Source organism: Lontra canadensis, unplaced genomic scaffold (genome assembly GCF_010015895.1).
Source record: "Lontra canadensis isolate GAN:19392208 unplaced genomic scaffold, GSC_riverotter_1.0 scaffold88, whole genome shotgun sequence".
In the NCBI taxonomy this organism is placed as follows: domain Eukaryota; kingdom Metazoa; phylum Chordata; class Mammalia; order Carnivora; family Mustelidae; genus Lontra; species Lontra canadensis.
In genome coordinates, this window is record NW_022631082.1 from 2,996,182 (window position 1) to 3,015,492 (window position 19,311).

Genomic DNA, 19,311 nt, shown 5'->3' on the forward strand with positions numbered 1-19,311 from the left:
CGCTATAAAGAGCTTCAAAGGGAAGCAGCAAGAGAAGGATTCTTGGGTCTTACTGGGCTCTGGGTCAGGGAGCTGGATCAGAGGTCTCTCCTCAGGCACCCTCTAGCCTTCTCCTCCAATCTGCCACTTTGGGGGAATCCAGAACAGGTGAGTATTCTGGGAGCTTTCTGGGGCAGGGAGGAGCTCATCCTCATCTCCTCCCTTGCATTGTGAAATCTTCTGAAGGCGGCAGCAGGCAGGGTGATGTCATAGACCACTGACCAGGCCCCTCTCCCTGCCTCTGCCTGCCCCTGGTCAGCCTCTGCCTTTTCTCGTCACACCCCTGCACTGCAGAGGGAAGGATCAGCCTCTCCAAGCAGCTGACCAGCTCCCTGCAGCCATGGAAGCCAATCAGTCCAGCTGCAGGAAGCCCCAGCCTTCCCCAGAGGCCTCCAGGCCTGCCGTGAACCCCAACTCAATCCTCGCGAAGAAGACCCCGCAACAGGAGACCCCCAGCATGGTGGGTGACAGGTTGCCCCCAAGGACCGGTGCGGTGGTCATTGACATGGGCACGGGCACCTGCAAGATGGGCTTTGCGGGGCAGGCCCGGCCCACCTACACCGTGACCACCGTCGTGGGCTATCAGCCCAAGAAGCCGGCCACCAATGAGCAGCAGGTGCTGGAGACTTTCATCGGCGAGGCCGCCCGCAGGCGCCCGGAGCTGACCCTGGTGCAGCCGGTGCGGAACGGCATCGTGGTGGACTGGGACGCGGCCGAGCTCATCTGGCGCCACCTGCTGGAGCACGATCTCCGCGTGGCCCCCCAGGACCACCCGCTGCTGTTCTCCGACCCGCCCTTCAGCCCCACCACCAACCGCGAGAAGCTGGTGGAGGTGGCCTTCGAGTCGCTCTGCTCCCCTGCCATGTACGTGGCTTCCCAGTCGGTGCTGTCCGTCTACGCGCACGGGAGGATCAGCGCGCTGGTGGTGGACACCGGCCATGGGGTCACCTACACGGTGCCGGTCTTTCAGGGCTACAACCTGCCCCACGCCACGGAGCGCCTGGACCTGGCGGGCACGCACCTGACCGCCTTCCTGGCGGAGATGCTGCTGGGCTCGGGCTTGGCGCTGGGCCAGCAGGACCTGGACACGGTGGAGAACATCAAACACCGTTACTGCTACGTGGCCCCCGACTTCCTTAAGGAGCAGGCCCGGCCGGAGCAGGGGTACCAGCAGACCCTGCAGCTGCCCGATGGGCGGACCGTCACGCTGGGCAAGGAGCTGTTCCAGTGCCCCGAGCTGCTGTTCAGCCCCCCAGAGATGCCGGGGCTGGTGCCCGTGGGTGTCCCCGCCATGGCCAAACAGAGCCTTCACAAGGTGCCCCTGGAGGTGCGGGCCGACGTGGCCCAGAACGTGCTGCTCTGCGGGGGCTCCTCGCTCTTCCAGGGGTTCGAGGCCCGCTTCCGGGCCGAGCTGCTGCGCAGTCTGCCCCCAGAGGCCCACGTGGTGGTGGCGGCGCAGTCCACCAGAAACTTCTCGGTGTGGATCGGGGGCTCCATCCTGGCTTCGCTGCGCGCCTTCCAGTCCTGCTGGGTCCTGAGGGAGCAGTATGAGGAGCAGGGGCCCCACATCGTGTACCGCAAATGCTACTGACTCCAGGCGGCGGATTGTGGGGTGGGGAGGCGGGTGGGGGAGGCAGTAAAGCTTCCCATACCCGGCCGACTCCCTTCTGCCTTACCGCAGGGCCCCAGCCTGGTCCACTCCTGACCCACCCAGATTCGCCTTGGGTTCTGACCTCACCGAGATCCACCTCCCAGACATCCTGGTCCTGTCCTGCCCTAACTCACCTGCCATGATCCAACCCCAGAGACACCCAGCTCTGACTCCCAAAACCCACCTTCCTTGTGATCAACTCACAACACACCACCTTGTCCTAACCCTGTCAAACCCACCTCCCGTGATCCCTCCCCAAAAGCACTCTCAGGCTGGGACCACTTGCCAAGGCTATCCCCAGGACTTCCCTAGTTTCTCATCCCCTAATCTCACCCCAATGATCTATTCCTTTGATATAAATCTCTCCCAAGTTTCCCCTGGGCTCTAAGCCCACAATTCAGTCCCTATGTCTTGCAAGGACCCCCAACCCATCTCCATGACCTGTTCCTCCCCAAGGAACCTGTACCAGGTGTTCCAACCTCCATAAGTGTCCCAACCCCTAAGTGCACCCTCAGAATCTTCCTCCATTTCTAATCCCCCAAACATACCCCCAAGAGCCACTTGCCAAGATACCCCTAGTTCAAGCACCTCAAATCCACCCTTCAGTGGTTTTCCCTGCCTGATTATCCAAAGTTCTCCTACACCCTGATATTCTGAGCATCCCCCCAACAAGTGTCAAAACTCCATACCCACCACAAAGACCCATGTTCTGATCCTCAAGGGTGTCTCCTACAATGGCTCCCTAAAGGATTCTCCAGTGTCCAAAGCCCATCCTTCAAATTCCACCCACCTGCGTAACTCTGCCCTCCCTGCATGATTTGTTCTCCCAGATTCATTCCTTCCATCCCACACCCACGGCCCTATCCATACCCTCCCCCAAAGAACAGCATGTTCTGAATCCCCAGACCCTCAGGACAGCACCACTACTCTCAGCTCACCTCCTTGCTCTGTGTCTCCCACGTGGCCTGCCTTGCAATGTACCTCCTATCCCCTTTCCTCATCCCTTCAAACCCTCCTAGGAACGTTTCAGTCCCCAGCACCATCCCATGATCACCCCACTAATGCCCCAGACCCTCTCCTGTGTCCTGAACCCCCCCCAACTCCCTCCCCAAAGACACTCTCCTAGTATTGCCCCATGCTGGACACCCAGGACATTCTACCCCAGGTTTTTCAGACTCTCCAGAAACCCACCCACACAACCAGGCCCCCAGGGCGCCATCCCATTAGTTGAGACACCAATAGCCAGCAACATTCTTGAGGAATGCCCAGCCTACAATGACCCTGGAGCAGATACCCCAGGGAGCTCCACCTGGACATTGGCTCCCTCTTGCCCCTGACACAGGTCCCCAGGGACCAACTGTCCCAGACTGTCCTCCCACGGAGGGTGGGCATTCTCCCCACAAGTCATCCCAGGTCCTCTGTCCTCCCTTCAACCTTGTCCTTGGCTACCCCGAGCCCCTGCAGGAGGCAGGACACTTTGGCTTCATACCATCCAACACAACCTAAAGAATGTCAGGAATTGGGGCGCCTGGGTGGCTCAGTGGGTTAAGCCTCTGCCTTCAGCTCGGGTCATGATCTCAGGGTCCTGGGATTGAGCCCCGCATCAGGCTCCCTGCTCAGCGGGGAGCCTGCTTCCCCTTCTCTCTCTGCCTGCCTCTCTGCCTACTTGTGATCTCTCTCTGTCAAATAAATAAATAAAATCTTTAAAAAAAAAAAAAGAATGTCAGGAATCCCAGCCTGCAGCCTGGACATATCTTCCCAGCTTACCAATAAAATAAGCACAAGCTACCAGAGCTCATCCACGTCCACGCTGGGTCCTCATCTCCCTCAGTCCAAGGAAGCATTCATTCATACATCCAATCACTCAATATTTACTGAGCTTCTCTGTCTCTGTCTCCCTGAATCTCTCGGACTCTATTTTTGGTTTTTATTTGCTCCCTTGGATACCTCCCTCTCTCCCTGTCTCTTTCCCCTCTCTTATTCCCTCCCTGCTCAGTCTGACTCACCTGCCAGCACTCTTCTTGCGCAGGAATTTTCAGGAGTGGACGCTCATTTCTTTGTGGAGCACTGAGACCACCACCCCCCTCCACCCCTGCATCTGCCATCAGACAGTGAGGGTGAGTGAGGGCCCTGGTTAACCCCACCCACCATGTCCCACAAGGGACTAGGGACTAGGCAGGGGCTCCGGTCCCATTCCTGGCCCATGAGTGGTCCTCAGCTGGGGGGACAGCCCCCTAGTCAGGCCAGGATCTCCAGATCACAAACACTGGTTGTTGGGCCCCTTGCCTCACCTCCTCACCAGGCAGGCAGCCTTAATCAGTAGCCTAGGCAAGAGCCCCCAGGAGGTTACAGGTAATGAGGAGAAACTCCTCGTTCTTCCCACAAGGGGGCACCACCTCCAAGCTCCAGGCACTGCAAATAGCATCACCTTTAGAACCACAAAGATAGCAGCAAACCGCTCCTCCCCACACCTCAAGCGAGACCCACCCCACACAGTGGTGCAGGGCACTGCCAGCCACACTCATAGAAGGGATGTGGGACAGGCTGGGTCTCTGATGCTACAGGAAGTGAGGAGGATGCAGAACCCCCACCACTTCTGGGCTGCTGGGTGGACTCTCATTGAGATCAGATGGAGCTTCCCCAACTCCCAACCTTCCCTGTTGCAGAAATGTTCTCTACAGCCCTTGTGACATGTGCCCCTCCCTTTTGCACACTCCCAGAGATAGGAAGCACACTACCTCAAGCCTGCTGTTAGAAATCTCACCTCCTCCCTGGAGTGGTAGGTAAACCTCTGCATTCTCTGCCTGCCACCCCCCCCCCCACCGCCAGTGGAGCGCTGAGAGCACCAGAGACCATGATCCTCCCTGTGCCCACACACATTCCTGGAGTCCGCTCTTCCGTGTGGATCAGGGGCCCCATCCTGGCATAGACTGTGTGCATTCCTGTCCTGGGTCCCATGACAGCCATACAGGCAGCTGGGGCTCTGTATCATGTATGGCAAAAGTAGGGTTTAAGGAGATATGTGTGTACCAAGGTGACATGAGGTAGACCTGTGATGGTTAATTTTGTGTGTCAGCTTGGCTAGGCAATGGTACCCAGATGTTTGATTAAACACCATTCTAGATGTTGCTGTGAAGGTATTTTTCAAAGATTTATTTATTTGAGAGAGGGGTGGGAGAGAGAATCTCAAATAGATTCCACACTGAGCTTGGAGCCTGATGCAGGGTTCTGTTCCACAACCCTGACATCATGACCTGAGCCAGATCAAGAGTAGGTTGCTTAGCTGACTGAACCACCCAGGCACCCTAGTGGAGGTATTTTTTTAGATGAGATTAAGATTTAAATCAATAGACTTTGAGTAAAACATTACCCTCTCATAGTGTGGGTGGGCTTCATCTAATCAGTTGAAGGCCTTAAGAGAACAAAAACTAACTTCCCCTCAAGAAAGAAGGAATTTTGCCAGCAGACTACCTTCAGGTTCAAACTGCAACTCTTCCTGGGTCCCCAACCTTCCAGCCTACTCTACAGATTTTGTGTCAACCTCCACAATCCCATGGCTCACTCCTTAAAATAAATCTGTCTTTCACTATATATGCATTTTCTTGGTTGTGTTTCTCTGGAGAATCCTAAGAGACATGCCAAGCCCCCTTCCTTCCTCAGGACTTTTGTACTTGCTACTCCCTGAACTCAGAGTGCTCCTTCTCACTTCTCAACTTATCAAAGGTAGCCCCTTTCTCAGCATGACACAGAGCCCAGGATCCATAAAAGGAATGAATAAGGCAGTTGACTTCATGTAAACATAAAAAAAAAAATCTGTAAAGTAAAAATCACCCTAAACAAAGTCAAGACAAATGACAATTTTTTTAGAAAAACAAATAATACATAATTTTAAAATGACAAATGGAGAAAACTACAACTCATAACATTAGGGAGCATGTCCATCATATGTAAAGAGCTCTTGGAAAGAATCAATAAGAAAAGTACTACAACAGTTAGCAAAGGATATGAATCTTAAGCTCACAGAGAAAGAAAGACAAGTGGTTCTTTGACCCAAGAGAATATACACAGTCTCATAAGGGAAATGAATATGATAATTATACTGTGATATCATTTGTAACCCATCAAATTGGCAAAGATCAAAAAGCTTCATAACACCTATACTGGCAAGGCTGTGGGGAAACTGGCCTTCTCTTACCTTGATGATGAGGAAGGAAGCTGGCACAACCCCAGCGTAGGACAAGTCTCAGTAACTACTTAAATGACAAGTGCCCACACCTTCTGGCCCAGCTATAGCACTACCAAGAATTTCTCCTTCAGATACAATCACTTGTGTGCAAAATGACGTAAATGCCTTTATCCCTTGTGCACTGCAGCACTTAAAGGTGCAACATGTAGGAAACAGCGTTCTGTGTTTCTGATGTTGTGTGGCCATCCAGAACAGGTCAAATAAATCACCCTTGAACATAGAGGAATACTGCACAACTGCCAAAAAGGACGCCCATCAAGCTGTGTTCACTGACATGAGGGGATTACCAACGTGTATGTTGAGAGAAAAGAGGGCCCACAAGGCTATGTTACTACCATTTGTGGAAAAGAAGAAAACAGAAATAAATGAGTATGTGGAGATTTTCTTGAAAGTACGCAGAACATCTATGAAGATTTCACGAGAAAACTGAGCGGTGGTTGCTTCTAGAAAAGACTTTCTCAACGTCCCATTCTAAGGAGCAATCACTTTCAGACGTTTTTTCCTAACTGTCCCCCACGAAAGGTCAACTGTGTATCTGTTTGTATTTCTATGTGTATCTGTGTCTTATACATGAAAACACATTTTCCCCACATACCTCCAACTAATTTTTACCCCCTTGGGGACAATGTCACCTCCACTGAGGGTTAATGCTTGTGGGAGGGTAACCTGGACATCAAGACCAGAGGGGTACTTCCCACTGCCCACCTTTTTAAAGTAAGAATTTTGAATCATGCGATTATGTTCTTTTAAATATGATTTTTTTTTCCTTTAAGTTCCTCTGACATCCACTCAGGCAACACCAGCAATGATCATCTGATTTGTTTGATCCTTGTTCATCGATGGCATCACGCCCTGGGGCCATGAGTTCCAGGCCCCATGTGTGTCGTGCACCCAGCATTCAATCGAGTCCAGGAGATGTCTGTTGAATGACTAAATGAATGAGCCAGGATTTCAGTGGAGCTTACAGGAATCTTATGTAGGGGCTCCTCCCTCTCATTCTCTGGCATCAGAGTCAGACTGACGTGAATTCCACTCATGCTTCCTCCCCATGCTATGTGACCACAGACAAGTGACCAGACGTTTCTGAGACTCACTCGACACACCTATAAAGTGAGTGTGAGAGCTGTGCTCACTTCAGGGGGGAGCTTTATAAGGTTTAAGCAGGACACAGTGCTCTAGGGTGTATGGAAGGTCACCTCTGAAACTGCTGTTGTCTTTTAGGGCTGTTTCACATTTACTGTAGGCATTAATGTATCATTAGAATGTTCTACAGTGAGAACGCCCCCATAAAAACAATTCCTTAAAACCATTTCAAGTAATGCTTCGAATGAACTTAACATGCTCAGGACACAGTAGGGGCCAAATAGATGTCTGCTGTTTCAACTAGAGTGTGCCAAAGATAGACCCCAAGTCCGCCAGCCAGCCAGCCATCTGGCCACTGAGGGCCCGGAGACCCTCTTCCAAGGGTCTGAGCAAAAGCAGGATCCACCCAGTCACTGCCAGGGCCTCACCCCGGATCCAGACCCTCTGTTCTTTGGGGGACCCAGAGGAGGACGTATTTGGAGGAGGTGGGGTCAGCCCACCAAGCAAGGCACAGACGGGGTGGGATTAGGGGGAGACTGGCAAGGGACACAGTGCCAAAGGACAACATCCGTGCTTGTTGGTGTTTTAAAACGTGACAGCTTGGTTCATCAGGGGATTATTTTGCATGAATTTTTATTCTTTTTTAATATTGCATCAAGGGGTGCCTGGGTGGCTCAGTCAGTTAAGCATCTGACTCTTGGATTCGACTCGGGTCATGATCTCAGGGTCATGGGATCGAGCCCCGTGGCAGGCACCAAGCTCAGCATGGAGTCTGGCTGAGATTCTCCCATCTCCCTCTGCCTCTCCCCGTGCTTGTGCCCTCTCTCTCTCTCTCTCTCATTCCCTCTCTCTCTCTCTCTCTCTGAAATAAAATAAATAAATAAAATATTTTTTAAAATTGCACTGATGCCAGGGGCTGGAGGAGGGAAGAATGGGGAGTGTCTTAGGGGTATCGTTCATTTTGGGGTGATGGAATGTTCTGGAACTAGATAGTGGCGATGGTTGCACAGCCTTGGGAATGTACTAACTGCCACTGATCTGTACATTTTCAAAAGGTGAACCTTAGGGTAAGGAGATGATCTCGATGGAAAACACTACTCTGAACGATGATTTACATTATAAGTCCTAGGGATCTAGCATGCAGCACCATGAATGCAGAGCGCAATACTGTATCATAATCATCATGCTTACTGAGAGACTAGAAAACCACCAAAAAGAAATGATAGTTATGGAACCAAAGGGAGATGTTAATTACAGCTACAACGGCAATCATATTACAATATATAAATGTATCATATGTGGTATGCCTTAAATTTACACAATGTTATATGTCGGTTAAAATAAGAAGCATAAAATAAAATATAAAATAAGAAGCATTATGTACTTTGATTACTGAGAATTTGGGTGCCCCCTTACATTTTGCTCAGAGGAATGCCTCCCTTGCCATGCCTTAATCCCAGCCTTGGAGACACCAGGGAGATGGCGAGGGGTTGAGACTGCCTGTTTTCTTGCGTGAGGCTGGCCCAGGAAGGAGAGACCGGAAGGTTGGTCTCCTCAAGACCATGGCCACAGAGCCTGCTTCCCACGGAAACCAGGAAATCACCCACACCGCTGTCCCCACCCACAGTGGGGCACCTGCAGCTGCTGGGCCCACCATCACCCTGGCACAGAAGTATTACACCCAGCCCTGGGAGAGGGAAAGTGTAATTCTCAATAGACAGGGACTTCTGGCTTGAGCAGAACATTTCAAACACACTCACACCTATACCCTCACCTTCAGCTGTCACCTGGGGCATCCTGAAACTTTGCACGTATAGATGGGGCTGACAGATGTGGGGAAGAAAAGGGAAGGAGGGCTGGGCTGGGCAGCAGGGTTCAAGATAAGTTGCTTATTGATTTCCCCAAAATGCAACTGATGTCTGGCTAAGCAAGCCGCTGGGCAGTGAGTGGAAAAGGTGCAGCTGGCCCAGCTGGTTGGCAGTCACCCCAAAGAGAGCTCATCTTACCTCCTGGGCCTTGCTCTCCAACTCCTTTTCCCCAGTCCCCATGCCTCCCACATAGGCCAGGTTGCTACTTCCTCCTCCCCGTGGGCACCCAGCATCTCTACCTTCCCCTTCAAATCTGGTCCCCTACCTCGAACCTCAGGAATCTCTTCTACCAGAAACAAATCTAACCATGCCCCTCTCGTGCTCAATATCCTTTCCTGGTTCCCCAAAGCTCCGGAGCTAAAGAATTTTCCTAGAGCCCCACTGACAACTGGACCAAAGCCCTGTTAAACCCTCAGGGCTCCTCACTGCACTCCCCAGTGCATTCCATTCTTGCATACCTCGGCACTTTCCCACCCACCTCAGGACCTTTGCATGAACTGTCCCCTCCACCCAGAACATTTTCTTTCCTCCTCTTTCCTTAGTTGATGCCTATACCTGCTTCATATCTCAGCTCTGGGAAACCCTGTGTGACTACCCACTGGGTCAGGCCCATCAGTACCAGGCTTCAGTCCAACCTAACATTTATCAGGCTTATACATTCTATCTGCATGTGTGACCCAACCCATCTTGGCCTCTCCCAGAAAACTATGATTCCAGGAAATAACTGGAACTGGCATGCAGTAGGTTCTTAACCAACACTTACCTGTTGGTGATTTCAGAACTTTCTGCCCAGCAGAAGAAACAGACAATAAATGCAAACAGAAATAAGAATTTCAGATTGTGAAAAACGCTCTGAAGAAAATGCAACAGGGCAAAGTGACTGGTGATCACAGAGGATCTGAGAAGATGAGGGAAGAGCATTCCAGGCAGAGGGAACCACAAGGGCAAAGGGTTGGAGGCAGGACAAGCTTGGTATATTTGAAGAACACAGTAGAGAAAGTGAAGAGGAGAGAGGAGGAGGGGAGAGCAGGGAGAGGACGGGGCACATGGTGAGGGCCTTATAGGCTGTGACAATATTGAACTTTACCCAAGTTTTATGATCTTAGAAAACAGAGAAGGTTAGGGAATCCCCCCACCCTTTGTGTTCCAGGAAACTGATTATAAGGAACACCCTCCCGTATGACTTTGATTATTAGACTCCCGGATGCTCCCTGTGATGGTTTTTTTAATGTCTCAACTTGGCTAGGCCACAGGGTATCCAGATATGGCCAAATATTATTCTGGGTGTGTCTGTGAGGGTGAGGGTGTTTGGGGATGAGATCAACACTTAAATCAGTAGACTGAGTAAAGCAGATTGCCCTCCTGAAAGTGGGTGGGCCTCATCCAATCAGTTGAGGGTCAGAATAGAACAAAACCATGACACTCCTCAGAATAAGAGAGAATTCTACCTTCCTGATAGCCCTCAGACTGGCTTAATGGCTTTGTTTTAGCCTTTGGACTTGAACTAAGACCCAGCGCCTCCTGGCTCTCAAGCCTGCTGATTCACCGGCAGATCTCAAGTCTTGACAGCCTGTGTAATCACATGAACTAATTCCTTATAATAAAGATATATACCATGTTATAGATATATCTCTAGATAGGCAGACATAGATATAAATGTTTATCTATAGATCTATCTAAATAGTTATCTGTAGCCTGGCATACAGATATTTACCTATATCTACTTAGAGATATCTAATAGGTAAAATATATGTGTGTGTATACACACATACACACAGAGACATTAAAGACATATAATGTATAAAGATACATGTAAATTTCTATAGATCTAGATATATCACTATAGATCTATAGATATGCATATTATATAAATATTAAATAGATTACAGATATATAGAGAGATAGATACAAGGAGAGATAGAAGAATGGAACCACAGACAGACACATACATATATACATACATCATGTTACATCCTATTGTTCCTGTCTCTCTGGAGAACCCCAGTGCAAATCTCCTCATTTACCTAGGACAAGGACAGACCGAGACCCTCCAAATTCCTACTTTGCCTCAGAAGTGATCAGCCAAAGTGCTTGTCCCCTCTGATCCACCCCAACACAATGCTTGTTAACCAAACTTTGGTTCAGCCCCTTTCCTTCTCCCCAGAGCCCTGAACTTAGGTGGTCTCTGCCCAAGCCACCAGATAGCCCCTTCAAAGCCCCACCTCCCGGGGGACACCCTCTGGTCCACTCCCCCATCAGGCTGGCTTTCCATCCCACCTCCCCACACCTGGCTCTTGCCGGCCTTGTTCACTCCTCTCTATAAAAGAAAACTGCTTTGTGCCTACATCTTGAGAGGCTTGCAGACCTTGTGGTCTGAGCACTTACTCCCTTTCCTCTCCCTTGTCCTTTTGAATAAAGGTTCTCCCACCCAAACCCAGATTTGTGTTTCATTCACAGCTGCAGAAAAGGCTTTGGGTTTTCTGTCTAGGAGCCATAGGAAGCCATGGGAGGACTGAGAGCTGGGGCAGGATCCATCAGGGCCACCTGAGGGGGCTAGTGGCCAGGTTGGGAAGTCAGCAGATTCAAGCTGCATTTTAGGGGATGAGTGGGCAGAGCATGAGTTAGATGCAGGTCTGTGGAGGTCCCAAAACCTCCAGCACCAAAAATTTGAAGAGTTTGTGGCTCTAACAGCCAAGGAAGGTGGCTCAGCATGCAGAGGAGTAGAGTAGGTGGGGAACGGAAGGTGCAGAGTGAGGGTTCCCAGGAAGGTTGTTCATCAGGAAGGCTTAGAAACACAGAGCATCAGACTGGGGAAACTGAGGCACAGGGCCATGCAGCGACCCATCAGAGGCCAACCAGCACACACCCATAGTAGAGCCGGGGTTCAAACCCAGGTTCCCTGCCTCCCAGCCCCAAATGGTCCACTTCTCTCCCTGTTTCCTGTGGAACTGGGATTCGAACGACCTCCAGGTTTAAACAGGGGGACAGAAGTGAGGGCATTCTCCATGGGGGAACAGAGAAGGCAAATGTGCAGAGGCTGGAGCAGGGAAAGTAAAGTGCAGGAAGTGGATAATAAAAGCAGGTAGCACATAGCAGGCCCTCTCTACCTGCCAGACGCTGCTCTAACCACTGTCAGGTTTTACCTCCTTCACTCCTGCCTCTGAGGTAAGAACTATCATCTCCATTCTACGGAAGGGGAAAATGAGGCCCAGAGAGGCAACGTGAGCCTCAGAAGCAGTGCAGAGCCCTCTCCCCTCTGTCTGGGGACCCAGGCTGGGAGGGGGCTGTTCCTAGCCTTTGCCCCCATCACAACACCCACCCAGGCCCAAGACAGGAAGACAGTGGCCAGGACAGCCCTGCTAGAGGGCGGGGGAGGAGCCAGGCCAAACCACGGACAGGATTTCTCAGAATTTACAGTAGAGGGAAGGGAGGGGAGGCTGGGGGAGCCCCCAGGACCCACAGCAGTGGGGAGAGAGGGGGCAATGGGGGTTCACACTTGTGGCGTTATGGGAGGGGGCCTCACTGTCCTCCCTCCTCCCACATCTTTGAGCTTTCAGCCCACCCCACCCTCTGCCACATATGGGGAGACTTGAAGGGACTCCTGCACACCCAGGCTCCAGCCCAAGTGTGCACATGTGTGCTACCCTCAGGTCCCGAGCACACACGTGCACCGTCGGGCTGGAGCGTGTGAACTTGAGTCATCCCAGCCGGGCAGGCCCAGGCATTTCACTCTGGTCACCGGGGCACCCCACAAGGCTGGAGCGACCCACTTGCCTTCCCCCAGCTCCCCGAGGGCCACATGTCCAGGCTGGGGTCCATTGGGGGCCCCTCCTCCTACAACCCCTCTGCATGCTGCACAGGTCCCTGATCTCTCTCTCTCTCTCTCTCTGCCCTCGCAGATGCCTGGGTGTCCTCCATCCTGCACCCTCCAGGCATGGCAGGCTTGCTGGCGCCATTTTAAATTGAGGTGATATTCACACCACATAAAATTCACCATTTTAAAGTGACCAACTCAGTGGCATCTGGTGCATTCACAGGGTTGTGTGAACACCACCTAAGATGATCATGGCCCCAAAGGAAATGCCGTACCAAGTACCTAGCCTCCACCAGCTCTCCACTCCCAGCCCCTCCCAGCCACCAACTACTCTCTGTCTCTGTGGATTTGCCTATTCTGGATATTTCGTATAAAGGGAATCACACAACATGTGGCCTTTGGGGACTGGCTCCTCTCACTCCTGTTTTCCAGAACACAGTTCAGATATCCTCCCAGGGAGCTTTCACGACCACAACCTCAGGCCCCTGACTGCCCCCGCCTCCTGCTCTCAGCTCACAGCCCTCAGCAGCATCTGACATACCCGTATATCTCCTTCATACTCATTCACTCAGAGTTTGTCCAACACCTTCTCAAAAGGGCAGGTGCCAAAGGGCCAGGAATTAGTTTCATTCTCTGGAAAGTCCTGAGTGAATGAATGAATGGATGGATGACCCAAATGACAGCCTCCTTCTTCCTTGTCTCCCCCTGCTCCACAGCATGACCCCGGCTTCCTTATCAAACCTCAATTCAATTAGACAGGATTTATCATCCACCCTGTCCCAAATACCAGGGATCCTGCAGTGAACACAATGAGAGAGACTCCCCATCCCCAGGCTGCCTTTGTCCTCCAGGCAGGCCATCACACCTGGTGACACAGGATTTTACTGCCGTCCAAGTTGCCACTAGGAGACTCAACTGTTCCTTACCTGATTCACTTACTCATTCAACAAATATGCACCTTGAGCACCTGCCACGTGTAGGGTCAGTGTGAATAACCAGAGGATATTAGAGCAAGTGTTCAGGGAAAGCTTTTCCTGAGAAAGGAGCATTTGAGCAAAGACCTGAAGATGGGAGGGGAGAGTTATTCAAAGACACAGGGGAAAGCATTATAGCAGAGGGAACAGTGAGTGCTAAGATCTGAGGCAGAAAGGGACCTCATGGAAGAGAAAGCTAGCTGGGATGCTGGCACAGTGATAAGCAGTGATGAGGGGTGAAATGGCCCATTCTCCACCACATGCATGACATTAGGCAAGGTGTGTAACTGCTCCAAGCCTCAGTTTCCCCATACGTTAATGAGGATAATAATACTAATGAAGGCTTTTGCAGAGACAAATTCAAGGTGGCCAGGAAATGAGCCCACTTGTCCTGGGTGACAGACCCCTGGGATTATGGTCATGGTGGGGCAGGTGTAAACCTCTACCTCCTTCTCACCTCCTGACCTTGCCCTGCCTTCCTCCCCACTGTCGCCATTCAGAGCCACCTAATCTCCGATTATCCCTAGATCTTCTGGTTTACCCAAACATACCCATCCACCTCAGCTACTCTTGGTCACTTCCTCGCTGACCTCCCCCATCTCAGTGGCCCTTCGTCTTTCCGGTGTCCCCCACATGCACCCAACTGCCTGTCCTCCCATGTATATCCAAAATGGTGACAATGGAAGGCAGCATGATTCCTCCTCATGCAGCAGCTTTACCTGCCTGCCCCCTCAGGTCTCAAAAAGGGTCAGAAACAGGGATGGGATGAGCACCTTGGTTCCAAGGGAAGGCGGCCCGTGACTGCCCGTGGGGAGATAAATCGCACTGTGGCCAGTCACCCCCTATCTCAGACAGTGAGCCAGCTCCCCTGTGCTTATGCGGTGGGCTTATTTATTTTCACTCAGCCTCACACGCCACAGGATGGAGTGGGGTGGGAGGAGGAACAGTTACAGCAGAAATATACTCAGAAACTCCCCAGCACCCCCATCTCACTTACAGAAAAAGCCGCGACCCACAGTCTCTGCATGAGCTGCCCCCTCACCTCCCGTCCTTACCTCCTCCCTCTCTCCCCCTTGCTCACTCTTGCTTCACCCCCACAGGCCCCTTCCATGTTTCTCTAACTCACAAGGCACAGTCCTGCCCCAGGGCCTTTGCATGGACTGTTCTCTCTCGCTTAGGCAGAGCTCTTCCTCCATTACATGCATGGCTCCTTTAAACCTCTGCTCAAATGTCACCTTCTGGGCAAGAGAAGAGACACCTCCCTGTTTCAATTATTATAACCCATCTGCTGCCCCATCGCCTAAGACCTCTGCCTCTTTTTTCTTCATGATACTTACCACCAAGGATTCTACTTTTCTTGTTTATTTGTCTCCCCAGCTAGGCTGCTAACACCATGGAGGAAGGAACCACATTGTTTTGTTCACTGCTCTTTCCTGTGCCTTGAACATCACATATGATCAATAAATATTTGCTAAATGAGTAAATCAATTTTTTTTAAGTCGATTCCACACCAAGTGTAGAGCCCCACGTGAGGCTTGAACTCACAACCCCGAGATCAAGACCTGAGCTGAGATCAACAGTTGGGCACTTAACCAACTGAGCTACCCAGGCACCCCAAGTAAATTAATTTTTAGAATGAATGAATGAACCGTTGTTATGGTTGAGCCATAAGTTTGGCCCAAAACCCCTGGTGACCAAAACAAAAACTGAAACAGGATTAGTTACAGTCTCTATGTGGATAAACAATCCGGTTCCTGAGGAAGGCCCTGTGCCAAGCCACAGAAGTACTTCCTCTCACTTAATCTCCATAAGAAGCCTCTGTGGGGTGAGTATATTTGGAATCCCCATTTACAGATAAGCAGGGGAAGCCTGATGATATGCATGAGACCGCCCAGGCGGGACAGGATGCTGCCCAGCTCCCAAACCCATCTGCTCACCACTGTACCACCTTCTCCCAAACTGGTCTAAGAATCACCCAGGTGCTGAATATAAAATACATATTCCAAAGCCTCTCTCCTGGAAAGTCTGATTCGGGGGGGTTATAACTAAACAAGCACCTCTAGGTGATTCTGCTGAGCGAGCAAGTTTGAATAAGGGCACTTTGTGCAACAGAATGAGAGAAAGACAGAAAGGGGCTGGTGTAAATACTTCCATGCGAAAAACAAAACTGGGAAACATTTATAGGAACATTTAAGAGACTATGTCTATGCCCTTGAGACATGGAAGGACTCTTCAACAAGACAAAGAAGTGTACGAACCATCAAAAAACATCAATAAATTTGGAGACATCCCATTTCCCAATTTTGGTGGAAATACAACACATCATTGATAAAATGAAAAAACAAGTCAGGTGAAAAGCCTGTGATGTTCATAGGTGATCTGTGATCTGGAATATGTGAAGAGCTCTGAGAAATCAATAAGAAAAAGGTAAATGTCCTGACAGAACAGACAATTCACAGAAGAGGAAATCCAAGAGGCCAACCGATTTTAGCAAAGACATTCATTCAACAGAGGAACGAAAGTTAAACCATTGGACGCCCTCCAAAGAGGCAAAAATCAAACTGCCCATCAAAACCAAGTGTTGGGAGCACCTGGGTGGCTCAGTGGGTTAAAGCCTCTGCCTTCAGCTCAGGTCATGATCCCAGGGTTCTGGGATCGAGCCCCACATCGGCCTCTCTGCTCGGTGGGGAGCCTGCTTCCTCCTCGTTCTCTGCCTGCCTCTCTGCCTACTTGTGATCTCTGTCTGTCAAATAAATAAATAAAATCTTAAAAAAAAAGTGTTGGCAGAACGAAAACTTCTTTTACAGGCAAGGGATTGCAAATTGGCACTGTCACTCTGCAGAGAATTTTGGCAATACCGAGGTTGAGGACAAGCACCGCTAGGATCCACGGTTCTACTCCTGGGGATACACCATCAGCAAACTATGGACAGCGGGCCACATCTGGGCACACCTGTTTTGGGAAGTAAAGTTTTATTAGAACGCAGCTACACCCACTCATTTACATATTGTCTACCGCTGTTTTCATGCTACAGAGACAGAGAAGAGTAGACACCACAGTGGCTGTCTGACCCACAAACCCAAAAGTATTTGCTCTCTGGTCTCATACAGGAAAATTCACCAACCTCTGTTCTGGATCAATGGTTCTCAAACTTTAATGTGCATGTGGGTCTCCTGGGGATTGCGTTAAAAGGCAGGTTTTGATTCAGCTGTTCTGGAAGGAGGCTGAGAGTCTGCATTTCCAGCAAGCTCTCAGGTCAAGCTGGGCTGCTGGCCCATGGGCCATGATTTGAGTAGAAAGGATCCAGGCAACACAGAGGTCAGCCATGATGTGTCTGTGACTCCTTGATAGACAAGACAGAGAAACGTGTCCTCATCATTGTCTTCAGCTCCTTTGAGCTCTGCCTCCAGCAATCACCAACAAAGCAAGCAGAAACGTTCACTCAGTGTGTATTGCACACACTCTACGAGGGTCAGACACGCCTGAAGCAGGAAGAGAATTTCATGCATTCATAGCCAAAAAGATCTCCCTAGCCTTCAGGGATGGGTGAAAGAGGAAACTTATGCAGCTGTACAACGTCCAAAAATCTGGCCCCCAAGTCAACCATGAGTACGACAGACATAAACTGAGCACCCCAGGGTGTGATGTGGCACTAAAGTTCTTATGGCAGCAGCTCCCTGGAAGACACATGGAAGGTTGCCAGCTGCCTACTGCCTCTCAGAGGTCAAAGGCCACACGTGTGGTCCCAGAGCCTAGCGCAGAAGAGTGATCAACAGGACTTGGGGGATGCTCTGGATGTTTGTGCACGTTTCCCCTTGCAGACTCTTCAGTCTAGAGCACCGTTTCTGTCATCCAGTTTCTGTGTGACACAGAGTAGGAGCTGAAAAATATATTTGTTGGAAAAAATATGTATTTGATGAATGAAGAAATGTTTCTTATTCAGTTCCAAGAGTTATCATATATAAATAGCATTGACCAAAAAAAAAAAAAAAAGCCAGACCAGAGGAAAGGAAATAATTTTAAAGAAGGAGAGGATATTCTCCCTGAAGAGAGCACTACTCAGGTTGGGAACATAAGAGCTTTCTAAAGAGGAAAAAAAAGGGAGGGGAGTTAACATTTGTTGAACACTTGCTGTGTATAAAGGGCTATGCACACAATACATGAGATTTAATCTTCTCAGACTATCTGGGGGTGTGTGGTGGTCTCTCTTTTGGAGAGGAGGAAACAGAGAAAACCACGATGCCAGCTACCTCCAAGCAGAGAGAGGGAAGCAGGAGGGGGTTCTGAGTGGTCCCCGGTGGCAAGAATAAGAGCAGAGTGGAAATGTGCAGGAAGCAGGGGTTTTGACTCTAGCAAAGGAGTGGTGATGAGTCTTAGAGGAACTCTATCCCTAGAGGTCTCCATCCCTAGAGGCATCCAAGAAGACTAGATGAGGACCCACCAGGACACTCTGGGGTTCCCTTCTGATGTGGGAAGTCTATGATTTGCTTTAAGCAGATTCACCTCTGGGCTTTTCCAACTGGGACTGGAAGGTTAAAGAGGGCCTGAGTGACCCAAAGATGGCCAGCCCCTGCCCCCATGTCCATAGGACACGAGTGAGATTGTCCCAGACACCTCAGACACCAACTAGGTGGCACTGTCAAGAGCAAGCACCAAGCCACCCACATCTCCCAGCAGTGGACTGCTACACAACCACCCAACCTCCTTCTTCCCTCTCCCTTAAGCATTTTTAATATCCCTCTGGTCAGAGCCAGAGCTTCATTAAAGGCCTTTGTGCAAATTAGCCACAGCTGTATGACACGTTTGTGTTGGAGGTTAGCTCCTATGCACACCGAGTCTCCACCCTCCCAGCTAGGGGCACCACCGGCTGGGGAGAAACAGACCAGAACCTCTTCCTCCGGGAAGCCCTCCTTCCTGCCTCCCCAGGACACTCTTGGGAGACGGGAATCTCTGAGCCAAAACCAAAGGCCTGTGCCCAAGGGCAGTGATGGCCAAGACTCCCCTGGTTACAGCTGTGATCAGCAAGATGGGAGGCCCAGCCGGGCCCTTGTGCTTGGCTCCCACTGGAAGGCCAAGCACTCAGAAGGTGTTGGGGGAGGGGGGGATGACCTTGCCTAGTCCCAGTCTGGAACTGGAACCAAGGAGTAGAGAGGGGCTGAGCAGTGAAGTGTGGGTTCCCTGCGCTGCCCAGTAGAAGCAGTGCTCCTGGCTGGTACATATGCGTGACTGAGATAAACCCAGGGTGACCAAGAATGGTCCAGCCCCTGAGGCTGCCGGGGGGTGTGCCTGAGGCCCAGTGACCCAGCTGGCCAGGGGCAGCCAGTGTTGAGAGACTACGTCAGCCCAGAGGAGTGTTCCTCCTCACCCAGTTCTCCCCACAGAGTTGGGGGCTTTTTATCCAGAATCTAATAAAAACCCTGATTTTCTTTTTTTCTAAAAAAGTGGTGCCTGAGTGAGAAACTGTGGAGTGGGGGGGTCTTTGATGAGCTCTGGGTCTCCAGGGTCCCTGGGAGAGCTTCCCTACAGTGGTCCCTTCTCCTGTCCTCAGACCAGTGTGTGTGCCGGGGCTGAGAGGCCCTTGGGGGCAGCCAGGGAGAGAGAAGAAATGGGCTCCCACCCCCACCCTACTCCCAATA

The 19,311-nt window shown here is 50.8% G+C and overlaps 1 protein-coding gene across 1 annotated transcript; it reads left to right on the top strand.

The window, feature by feature from the left end:
* The first annotated feature begins 320 nt into the window (after positions 1-320).
* Positions 321-1,641, top strand: ACTL9 (actin like 9). Its single transcript, XM_032883783.1, has one exon. It carries the CDS (start codon positions 380-382, stop codon positions 1,628-1,630), a length of 1,251 nt encoding a protein of 416 aa, XP_032739674.1. The 5' UTR covers positions 321-379; the 3' UTR covers positions 1,631-1,641.
* Positions 1,642-19,311: the final 17,670 nt, after the last annotated feature.

Bases quoted from the DNA above. Each gene is read 5' to 3' on its own strand.
- ACTL9 (XM_032883783.1), top strand. From the start codon at position 380: ATGGAAGCCAATCAGTCCAGCTGCAGGAAGCCCCAGCCTTCCCCAGAG.